Source organism: Trypanosoma theileri (genome assembly GCF_002087225.1).
Source record: "Trypanosoma theileri isolate Edinburgh chromosome Unknown TM35_Tth_17_V1, whole genome shotgun sequence".
NCBI lineage: Eukaryota > Euglenozoa > Kinetoplastea > Trypanosomatida > Trypanosomatidae > Trypanosoma > Trypanosoma theileri.
In genome coordinates, this window is record NW_021639859.1 from 354,561 (window position 1) to 366,566 (window position 12,006).

The 12,006-nt window shown below is 37.3% G+C and overlaps 4 protein-coding genes across 4 annotated transcripts; all 4 read right to left on the reverse strand.

Moving 5' to 3' along the window:
• Positions 1-531: 531 nt before the first annotated feature.
• Positions 532-5,466, reverse strand: TM35_000172560 (E3 ubiquitin-protein ligase TRIP12; the record flags this gene model as incomplete). The annotated part of the gene is made up of 1 exon (XM_029026335.1): positions 532-5,466. The coding sequence occupies one exon, from the start codon at positions 5,464-5,466 to the stop codon at positions 532-534; it is 4,935 nt and encodes a 1,644-aa protein (XP_028882450.1).
• Positions 5,467-6,404: 938 nt separating this feature from the next.
• Positions 6,405-6,965, reverse strand: TM35_000172570 (uncharacterized protein; the record flags this gene model as incomplete). Its single annotated transcript, XM_029026336.1, has 1 exon — positions 6,405-6,965. One exon carries the CDS (start codon positions 6,963-6,965, stop codon positions 6,405-6,407), a length of 561 nt encoding a protein of 186 aa, XP_028882451.1.
• A 1,663-nt stretch (positions 6,966-8,628) lies between these two features.
• Positions 8,629-10,437, reverse strand: TM35_000172580 (dynein; the record flags this gene model as incomplete). The annotated part of the gene is made up of 1 exon (XM_029026337.1): positions 8,629-10,437. The coding sequence occupies one exon, from the start codon at positions 10,435-10,437 to the stop codon at positions 8,629-8,631; it is 1,809 nt and encodes a 602-aa protein (XP_028882452.1).
• Positions 10,438-11,189: 752 nt separating this feature from the next.
• Positions 11,190-11,765, reverse strand: TM35_000172590 (vacuolar sorting protein; the record flags this gene model as incomplete). The annotated part of the gene is made up of 1 exon (XM_029026338.1): positions 11,190-11,765. The coding sequence occupies one exon, from the start codon at positions 11,763-11,765 to the stop codon at positions 11,190-11,192; it is 576 nt and encodes a 191-aa protein (XP_028882453.1).
• Between the last annotated feature and the right edge of the window lie 241 nt (positions 11,766-12,006).

Here is a 12,006-nt window from a genome sequence, read left to right on the forward strand (position 1 = left end):
ACAATAAGTGCACAGTCACGGGGAAAATGAGAGGATGCGGGAAAAACACACACACACAGACACACTCCTTTACACATAATAAAAAGACATACATATGCAGTTAAACATTACTAGCTTATGTAATTGAATATATCTTTCGTTCTTTCTACATTTTAACATTATGTGTAACGCGAGAATATCTTCTGTTTTAGGAATATATATATATATATATATATTTGTGTGTGTGTGTGTGTACATAAAAAAAAGTGTTACGGAAGCACCTCTTCAGCCAGAAAAGAGAGTTTTCTTTTTTTGTTTTAATTACATATTAATACATGTATAAAGAAAGAATGAGATACAGATATATATATACTCTTCCTTCTCTTTTTCTTTCTTTTCTCTTTATTTCTTTGCCTCATTTCTGTACGTACTTGCTCCGCTTCATTTCCTTTTTTTTTCCCCTTTTATTTTCCTCGAATTTCAAAATTGTGTAGAATTATTATCTCTGTTTTTTCCTTTTTTTCTTTTTTTTAAGGCAGCAACGGATAATACTTATGTGAGAAGGAAGGCCCCACATCCCTCATCAATTGCCTGTCGCAATTTTTGTTCCATCTGTTCTTTACTGTCGTATGCTGGGAGTTTCAAATAATTCTGACACGTCATTGCCGATGGGAGTTGATCTTGCTCACGTACTCGAGGATCTGATGAGGTTTTACGCACAATTGTAAACTTTGGACGTAGACTAGCAAGACCACCCACAGGGAGATGTGCAGAACCTGTTAGGAAAAGAAAAAAGCGTTCTTGTTCTTCTGCATTAAAAGAAGCAATAATCTCAAATAGCAAACGCACATGACGAGAAGTTAAAGTATAGCCATGATCAGCCAAACAATTTGCTTCCAGTTCTTCCACAGTCACGAGGGATGCGTGACCGTGAATAGCTTCATGCAGTTCTTCCACACTTAACATACGTAGCGCGTAGAGTGGAATATAGTCATGAAAACCACTACGGAATGCTTTAACAACACGTTCAACTCCTGTTTGTAAAAGAAATAAAGTAACAGCATCACAATATTCAAGAATATTTTTTGAGGTTACTGGTATATTTTCTCCATCTGGTTTAAGTTCAATCGGTTCATCACCAGGAAGTGTAAAATCAAGTCCTAAATCTTCTACAGCACAATAAGTAGATGATCCTGGCATCTTTATTTTTTTACTATTCTTTTGAGCCGCAAGAGAAAGGGCTACAATGGATGCACCAAGAGATTCACTAATATCTATCAAATCATAAACTCCACATTCATCTCCACGAAGCATTTTTAAAAGCACAGGTGAAAGTGGAAGAGAAATAATTCGTTTATCCAGTAAAGCACGTGCAAGGAGTCGACCCAGTAGCATAAAATAGGGTTCAATACGATCCAGTTCAGGAGAGTTTGGAGGTAAAGGACGTGGATATAAACCATTACGGGGTTGATAATACTTCTCATCAGGTGTTTCATCTGTTCGTCTCCATAGATGAAGTTTCATTTCTCGCAATTCATCCGAGACAAGAGAATAAAACTCCATCGTGGGTCCACTTCCACTACCATTTTCATTATAATATTCAAATTCAAGTACAGAAGAACCACTTATACGACCTTTTCCCATTATTTGCATCGCACATGCCAAAGCCTTATCACGCCAAACACGTTTTTTCTCACGTTGAAGATTATATACTCTTGTAATTGGAAAATCTGAACCTGAAGAACCTTGTGTACCATGTTTTTCCATATTTTCCTGCATTTGTACAAGAGATCGAATAGTACCACAGAAACTCACCTCAAAAAGATATTTACGTGTTATCGGAGCAAACAAAAAATTACAATCCAAGGCAAGATTAACTGCCCATAAACTGAGGTGTTGACCAGCAAGAAGTAGATTAGAACAATGTCGCATAGCTTTATTATTAAGCTTACGGTGAATAAAATCAGCAAGTGAAGTTGAAGGAAACCCATTATCCTCGGTCAGATTCTTTTCTTCAGACATTCCTATATAAATTAGTAGATCTGACCAATTTTTAATCACTTCATAAAAAGTACCTAATAAAGTTAATACATCCTTCTGTGCAACTGTTAAGAAGCGATCACTGAAGAGAAATTCTCTATTTAAAGATTGCATCACTTCAACTACAGCAGGTGGAAGTACACTCTCAGATGGTTTTCGAACAATAAGAGGATCTGCAGGGGTACCACGAGGAATATTAACCTCTGTTGATACAGTAGAGTACTCTGGACCAAATGGTACAGTACTGTAATAAAGTTTAATCATATCCCATGATCCTTCATGTTCAAACCCTTCTCTCATAGCAAGAAAACGTTCAGATAAACCACGACTTCCACCATGAGAATTCTTTTTATTAGATGAGGCAGATAATGACTCTGTATTGTGATATTTTTCTATAACTTGTAAAATAGTTATAGATGGTGGTAAAACATGATTTCCATAACGAATATACACTGGTCGTATTTGTTTTTCTTTCGTTGTTTTCTTTGTTTTTGAATTATTACTTGTACTATTATCATCTTTACCCAATTCTGGTAATACTTCCTCTACTCTTTCTTCATCATCCATCCTACGTCGACTTCCAGTATCATCTGAATTTCCACCAAGTATATTAAGAGATACAAATGACATTAATGCTTCCATATTGGTTAAAGGTTCAATACATACGGTGACCTCATGAGCTTCAACAGAGTCTTTCGATGCAGAAGATGAGGTATTACCTTGAGTAGCTGACGTACTTGTGATGGAACCAGTTCGTGTGGATGTCACACGTGCAGGACGTCTAAAACTTGTATCTCTTGAACTGGAAGATGAAGTTGTGGTGAGACGTTTAAACACACCTCCTTTACTTGTTGGAGTAGTCTTTTGCCGTGATGACTCTGCGGGATGAGGAAGAAGTCGTACAGGGATTTGTGCATGAATGCTGCTTACATCACCAAAGTTAGGAGGAGAGAACTGATCCAATTGAGACATAACAGTTTGTAAGTGACGTACAAAACGAGTAAGAGCAGATGGGGCATTTTGTACATCTTTTGATAATATGTTTATCAAATCCATAACCACTCTGATATCATTTACACGAGAGAGTGTTTCTCGTAGTTCGTGCAAGACTTTACTTGATGCCAGTTCATACGCCGTGGTATCATCCATAATAGCCAGTCGCAGTGTCTCAAAGGCTTCATGAAGTTTACCTTCTTGCATAAGCCGAACAACTTCTGTTAGTCGCACAACACGAGTAGCATCATTTACGGAAGGGAACATTCCAAGAAGACTTTTAGCTTCTGAAACCACAAGTTCTCGCCAATCTGCAACTGTATGAAGTCTTTCTATAAGAGGTTTCTTTTCCTCAGAAGATGTTTCACTAGTAGATGTTTTTGGTAAATTTTGTTGCTGTGCTTTTAACAAAGCATTTGCAACACCTTCACGAACAAATGCAGATTTATACACATCTGGTACTTTTTCAAGGAGTTTACGACAAAGTGGCATTGCTTGAACATTTAGAATGAGACTAGGGTCTGTTACTGCAGCCACAATCATCTGACACACAGCAGCTTCATCCAAACCACTTTCTTGTAATTGCTTTGGTGTTGCCAAAAATACAGCCCTATCAATAAAAGCCAATGTATGATTACGCACAATATGAGTTTCTGATTCATTGAATAATGTAACCATCTTTGGAAGTCCGGTTACAATAATATCCAACAATTGAGGATTGTTTTTGTACATTTCCTGACGAAGATCATTAAGAATATCATAATTAGTATCACCTTTTTTCGTATCCGTTGTATTCGTAGTATTAGTAGCTGTAGTAGTATTAGTAGCTGTAGTAGTAGCAGCACCCGTAGTAGTAGCAGATGAAGTATTTGTATTAGTAGCAGTAGTAGTAGTAGTTGGGTTAGATGCGCCAGTACCAGAAGGACCACCTCTATTTGATGATAAGGGCAGAACTTCTTGCATATCACAAAATGTATGCGGTGTTGAATTATCTCCGTGTTCTTCCCAGTTTATCAATAGACATTGAGCACAGAAATCAAAATCTGGGCAAATATTACAACGAAACCAGTCACCAGGTAAACAAGATTTTCTGCAACCATCACAAATATGTGAAAGGCGACACGTTGCATACCGTGGGTTCTTTACAATAGGTGGACCTTCTTCAAAGATACGACTCCGAATATCCTCAAGAGTCATCGTTTCTTCATCTTCCTCAACTTCAATATCCCCAGGACCTTCTTCTCCGCCTATAGCATTAAGTCTAAAAAACCTTTGACGTTTTGAACTACGAGAACGCTCAGAGAGTAATTCAGTGAGAACATTTCCATGCGCAAGGTAACTATCCATAATCCTAGGTAACAATCCAGCAAGTGCAACACATACGGTTCTAGTTTGTTCCATCGTTAGTCGCTTATCTTTAGGAATAGACGCTGCTCCTGCTCCTGCTCCTGATAATGCAGGTGGTAAAGTAGTCCGTGTAAAAGAATCACTAGGAAAGGAAGTCCCAAAAGGACTTCTTGCTCGAAGCATAGGACTTGCTCCTGGAGATCGTAAAGTTTGACTTAACTGCTCTTCTGAAGAACGACTAATGAGGGCGAACAGACATTCCACTAAACCACTTTCTAGAGCTCTTCGAGTAACTTCAGTACTGTGGGAAACTGCGGTACCAATAAGGGTAAGTGCTGTAGTAAATGTATTTTCACTGAGATCATTTCTAGTAAGAATAATCATAAGTGTGTGGGAAACATCACCATATGCTTCTGCAACAAGATCAGGTTTAGTACGAACACCAGTGATAATTCTGTAAAGTGATGAAATAGCCTTTTCAGCAATTTTAGCATCATTATTATCCACACGAGCACGAATTTCACCTAAAGAATCTTGAACTTTATCAAATGTAGATAAATCAACTCGACGACACATGGCTGCCACACTTTCCCATGCCTTACGTTGCGATGATGAACTGAAAAAGTCAACAAATACTAAAAGAGCATTAACCCCACCTTTTTCTAGAGTCATTAAAGCACCAGGAGGGGTTTGCGTTATTTTATCTACACAGAGTAAACATTGTTCTGTAAGTTCAATATCTTTAACCTCACGCAGGTGTTGAAGAACAACTTCCACTCCACCTTCAGTTCCTAAAACAAATACAGTAGTAGGAATTGCATCTACCATATACGTCAAAGCACGGGCAGCTAAAAGCATTAAATCTATATTGTGCTCCCGTTTTAAACAATTTAAAAGGGGTGGAACAAATACATTTGGCCGTATAGAAGATATAGTTAAAGAAGTCGACATGTTCAGCATATCACAAAGTTCCATAAGACCCATTCGTTGGCGTTCTTCATCGTCACTAGTAATGTTATCACGAGTTACTGCAATTTCCTTCATTGTCTTACGCTGCGAGATACCTCCCTCAGCATCCATAACGAGGCGGCTAAGAAAACTCTCCATTTGAATAATTACTGATTGTATTTATTGTATGCGCAAATACCAAATTTCTTTTTTTTTTCTTTTTTCCCTCTCTTTTTTTTTTTTTGTATTATCCTCTCCGCTTCTCACTTTGCTTTGTGTTTTGTTTTATTTTATACGTGTGTATTTGTGTGTGTTTGTCTCTCTCACTCTGTCTACGTGGACGTATCTCCTGTTTTGTTACTGTTAGGTAAATTTTGTCACTTTAGTGCTTACTGTTGATTCTTTGCTTTCTATCTCTCTGACTTTCACTCCTTTCCCTTATATTTTCTTTCCTTTTCTTTTTACCTTTTTCTTCTTGTTGTTGTTGTTGTTGTTTTCTCCTTCGTTGTTCTGTTCTTCTCGTAGAACCTTCTCAGACCCTACGTGAATTACAATAGTCACCCCAAACGTTAATAAAAGGAAATGAAAGAAAGAAAAAAAAATGGTAATTAAATGAAATATCATGTAGAAACAGCAAGAACAATCTAAGTCTTACTTTATCATTGAAGAAGAGAGAATATTTGAGAGTCCATATATATATATATATTTCGCATATATTATATATATACTACTAGCAAGAGAATACTACACTACACCAACGAAAACTAAATTAATAATAATAATAATAATAATAAATAACTAAAAACTAAATAATCAAAAAATAATAAATAATACTGCACACGATCCCAAAGCCAGCAACTATATAACACACCCATTTACTTCCCAGTAGAGACATATACTACCCATACTTAATCCTATAAATATACTACTATCCAACCCCATCCACCTCACCATACATATGTACAGAGAGAAATGAAGAAAGAAAGAGAGAAACCAAGAGAAAAAAAAAGAGACAGTGCTTTGTTTTTCTCCTTTTCCCCAACCTCAATATTCCCTTATTTTTTTTTTCTTTGTTTTCACTTGCTTAAACAATACTATCATACATTTGATTGTTCCGCTGCCTTCATTGCCTGTTCACGGCGAATTTTACGCATAATTTGGTAGTGCCAATTCTTATCAAACCCCTTTTCTTTCGCTGCCGCAAACTCTTCGCGTGCACGTTCTTCTCCGCCCACGCCCCACGCTGGCATGCGCATACCACAACTATCATCACCGCGTAGCCACTGCTTCTTTGGCCAGTTAAACACAAATGGACCGTATACATATCGTTTAAGAAACGACACTTCACCATCACGTCGGGCGTGGTTTCTTCGCAATACGTAAATAGAACGATCGTATGATTCGCTACTCCAATCAAGCCAAGAAAAGAAAGCTTTTCCGGCTTCACTAGTTGGTCTATCACAGAACCTTTTAAAATAGATATCTTTATCTATATTCCATTGAAAATGAGATGTAAAAGTATCATCATATTTTATGTCCTCAATTCCCACCAGTCCACCACGACTGTAGTAGGAATACACTTCCATCATCGTGGGTGGAATTTGGTAAAGAAGATATAGGACTGCAAATGGAATCCAAGCAGTGTCAAAACCAGTCATCCTTTCACTCTATTTTATTTTCACTCTTCGCTATTAAGAGTTAAAAGGTACACACAAAGAAAGACACTCGTAGAGATACAAACACACCTTTAATATATAAAGAAAAAAAGAAAAAAAAAGAAAGAAATTCACAAATAAGCATTCATCAAAAGAGAAAAAAAAAAAAATAAATAAATAAAAAGAAAGGAATAAATAAGAAATTGAGTTTAGACTGGGCAAGTACTCTGAAAGAAGACTTTTACCCAAACGTCCCTTTCACTTTTTTTCATTTCTCTCTCGCTTCTATCAGAACGGCTTTCTTGGGTTTTTTTTTTTTCCCTTCTTCTTCTTCCTCTTCTTTCGTTTCCTCTTTAACTTTAGTGTTCATAATATCCACTCAGTCGTTTTCTGTCTTTCTGTCAAGTCAAAGACTACAAGACTCAACGCGTTGTGACGAACCCTCCAACTCCTTCGTATCCGCCTTTTCTTCATTCTCACTGCACCTCCACCTCAACACCCTCTCCACCCTTCAACACTCTTGTTGGTGTTTCATTCTTTTTCTTGATTTTTTTTTTCTTTAATTTTCTTTTTTACCTTCATTCTGTGTTAACAGGGTTCCTCTCCTCCTTCTTCTTTTTCTCAACATCATTGCACAAGAATCCTCCTTATGCTTCCAAGCCCACAATATCTACAATGGTACTTCCACGGATAACGGTCGTCCCAAGAGCCATTTTATCCTCATTATCTCCATTGTGTTGGTGGTGGCTTTCATCCACGGCGTCAAATAAAACAACACTCATGAACTGATCCACACCTCGTAGTTCACCCGAGATGGATCGCCCGCCTTGCAGTTTCACCATCACTCGCTTCTCCATGAAGTGGTTAAGGTTAGGAAGACTCTTCTTCGCAGGCATTTCCTCTCAGTGTGTTTATATATATATATATATATATATATATACTTATATATACTTATATATATATATATATATATATATATATATATATATATATGTGTGTGTGAGTGTGCGGTATGAATGTGTGTCTAGTAAAGTACGGTCACTTCCAGTATTGCTGCAGACCTCTCTCCTCCTACTATTCCCTCCACTCCTAGCTCCACAACAGAACTACACAAGAAAGAAAGAAGAAGAGGAAGAAAATAATCTATAAGAAAATATGAGAGACCCATAAAAATGAAAATAGAGACCACAGAAAATTAGTGAATCCAATAATAAGAATAATAATAACATTAATAATAGTAATAATAATAGTAGTAATAATTCATTCAAATAATAGCTAAACTCATACATAGCCTGTAAACGGCAAAGGAAAAAAAAAAAAAAACACACATGGATGGGTGGCATACAACCACATACACTCCACCATGTAAACCATCTATTGTTCCCTCTATTCTTCCTTTTCATTTTTTTTTCTTTTTGAGGGAGGTTCACCTTGTAATGATCTAAAAGACCACATTTTTTTTATTTTTGTTTTTTTTTTTCTTTCACTTCCCCGTCAAACAAAGGAAACGCCTAGCAAATGGTGATGATAGTTATAGTAATGATAACGCTGTACATACTGTCTGATGAGTTGCTAAAATGCGCAAGAAATATGCGACAGTAGAAAACAAGAAGAACGTAAAGAAAGAAAGAAAAAGAGAAGGGGGAAAACAAAAGAAAACTTCATCTTAATCTTCGTCCACCTCAATTCCATCACCTATATCTTCCATTAGTTTTCGTCGTTCTGATTCCAATTCTTCACGGTGTTTCAGATCATGTTCCTTTTCATCTTGTACTACATGTTTGTATTCCTCTGTCATCCTTTCCAGGCATTCATTCATATCATCAGATTCTCTAGTAACATCCTGCATGTGAGTGCTTCGTCGCTGACGCTGCTTTGCCACCGCACGTTTCTCCTTTACAGCCCTGTCTAGATTCTTATCACGAATACTTTCATTTTCCAGTAATTGGCCAATCACACTTTTTTCGTCCGACATCATAGTATAAAGTGAGGGAGAAAGTTCCAGCAAAGTTACATTACCGTCGATACCACCTGCAGCGACGTGTCTTCCTTCTACAGTAGGCTTTGCTGTATGTAGCGCATAATCAGATACTTGAATACTTAACGCGGGAGTTGACTGTCGCAACATCAAATCCCAGAAATCTAGGAAACCATCCATACGAGTTGTAAAAAATACACCAGGTCTTGTAGGATGCCATGAACCACTTGAAAGATATGATTTGTGATAGAATGTACTAAACAGTGGTGTAAACTTAAAATCTTCAAACCACATTCGTGCAGTCCAGTCACCAACTGAAAGAAAGTACTTGGAAAAGAATGGATTTCGTTGTACAGAGTAAACAGGACCATGATGTCCATTAAATGTATTAGGTCCAATCTTATCTGCCTGTGTCTTACCTTTACGATTACAAGAAAGAATGGTACCTTGTTCTGTTCCAATCATATATTTGGATGGTCCACCAACTTGTGGATCATAGTCCAAACAAAGTCCACCAAGAACACCTTTAGATCCTCCTTCATTACTCTTAGGTAATAATGTCAATGAGTCTTCAGGGAACTTGTGCAATTCCACTGGCTTGTCTGGAATACGGCAATCCCATATATATACTTCACCATCTGTAGAAACTGAAAGAAGTTCACCAGATTTACTCTGTAGCCATTTGATAGCCCAAACAGGATCTTTATGGCTTTCTTCAATAAGAGACCGGGCAGAAGGACGAGTTGGTTGACGTGTATCCCAGTATTGTACAATACCATTCCAACTTCCACCAGCAATAATATGAGGATCCTTCGGATAATACTCAATACTGCAGAGTGGTGATTGGGTTACCAAAGTTTCAACAGGAGTATTAGGATTCATAACATCCCATAAATAAGAATTGGTGTTCATCGTTGGTGTATTACTTTGAAAACGAAGACGACAATAAGCAACAGCAAACTTTCGACCATCATTTTGCCATGAAATTGCCGCAGCCGTACGTTTCTCTCTACTAGGGTCTTTAAAAACTGAAACAATCTTTGCAGAAGCAGGTCCTAGTGCCTCATCTTCCACTGGTGGACCTTCAGGAAAGTAAGTACCGTAAATATCAATAGCATTGTTTTGTTTAATATATTTATCGGTAAATTGATTAACCAGACGTCGGCAGCATGATAAGTAGCTTTCTTCTCTTTCCACTTTCTTGCAATACTTCATCTTTTCTTCAAACTCTGTGGGATCCACACCTTGTGGCCAACCACCTTCTGTATGTGATTGAGCATGATGACGCAACATAATACGTTCTGTGTTAGTGCCTGTCTCTGAGAGTGAAGGTACATTCTGAATTTCAGTCTCGCACGGATCTAATCTCGTGTATTGATTCTTTAAAGGACGGTTGGGGGCAATCTCCGTTAGAATTTCACCCTCATTGGCTTGAAACTCCGGCATCCGCCCAAACTCTCTGCGGAGCCTGGAGTAACTGTAGGTTACATCGGTCATGATCTATTTCTTTTTTTTTTCTTTTTCTTTTTTTTTTTTTTTTTTTTTTTTTTTTTTTTTTTTTTTTTTTTTTTTTTTAACAACAGAGCGATTCTCAAATATTCAATACCTATAAAAAAGAAAGAAACAAAAAGACTCTAAAACGCTCTTAATTTGATTGAGAGTATTTTGTTTGTTTTTATTTTATATTTTGTTTTCCTTCAGATAACCTTTTTTTTTCGTGTTCACGTTTCGGCTGCAGCGATTGTAGTCACTTGCGCTGATAAATTCCTTTTCTATTTTTCTTTTTTATCTTCTTTTGCCGTCAAGCAAACAAAGAAGCAAAAAAACACGCCCTGTGTATTGTTGCTGATAGCACAGCCTTCCAAAGGCAAAATCAAAGAAGAAAAGAAAGAAAAAAAAAAGTTTACAGAAAAGATACGTCCACAAATGAGAAAGAGTGTACAGATAACACTACATCTCCTTATATTCCAACTTCTTCCACCAACTAGAAAAATTACCTTTTTGTAAGTGATATAGCAAACAATACAAAAAAAAGTAAATGCGAATAAAGTAATAATAATAATAATAATAATAATAATAATAATAATAAAAGCAAATAAAAATAAATACGATACGGAACAACTAACCAAGAGAAAAAAAAAAGAATTACTATGTCTCTTCTTTCTTTCTTTCTTTCTTTCTTTCTTTCTCTTTCTCTCTCCCTATTTTATGTCCCTTTCACTCGGTACCTCTTTTCCAATGAGTGAATACTATTCCCTTGTCCATGTTCTTCGTTTAATAGTGAAGTTCTCACCCTCTGCGTTCTCTTTTGGCGCGTACACATACGAGAAGGATGTTACCGTAGTGTCCTTAATATCCAACAAGATAAATGTCGGGGTCACTTCTGGTCGCACTGGTGTAAAAGCCCCGGTGATGGATCCTGGATTGATAAAGAGATGCCCGTCAAACTCAAAGATCTTGCAGTGGTGTGTGGCTCCAGAGACGAGTACATCCACATCTAACTTGCGCTGCACCATCGCGAGTGCATCCTTATCCCCGCAGGGCACCACTTGATGTCCGTGCAGTAATCCCACCCGCAGTCCCTCAATGGGAAGAACGTGTGAGTCCTGCAAACTGCCGTGGGCCCAACCGTCAAACTCTCCCTTCGCGCAATACACTACAGGGGCCACTGTGCGGAAGTAATTATACATCTCCCGACAGCCAAGATTGCCGGTAATGAGCACCATGTTAATACGGCCCGGTGTGAACATTTGAGTGAAGGCCTCAGGAATAGAGGCGGCCCGCTGCGGTATGTGGAGATCACCAACAACAAGAACTAATACCATTTCTTTTTCTTTTTTTTCTATTTTGCTATCTCTTCTTCTTCTTCTGTTTGCCTCTCGTCAGAAGCACTTCTTATGATAATATATATGTATATATCTCTCAGGAGTAAAAATTCTATTTTCCAGAATCACTGCATTTTCATAAGTGAAATGATATAAAACGCCAAACCGAAGTTCCACATACAGAGAGAAAACAAAAAAAAAAAAAAAAAAACACCAAACAATTACAAACATATATAAATAC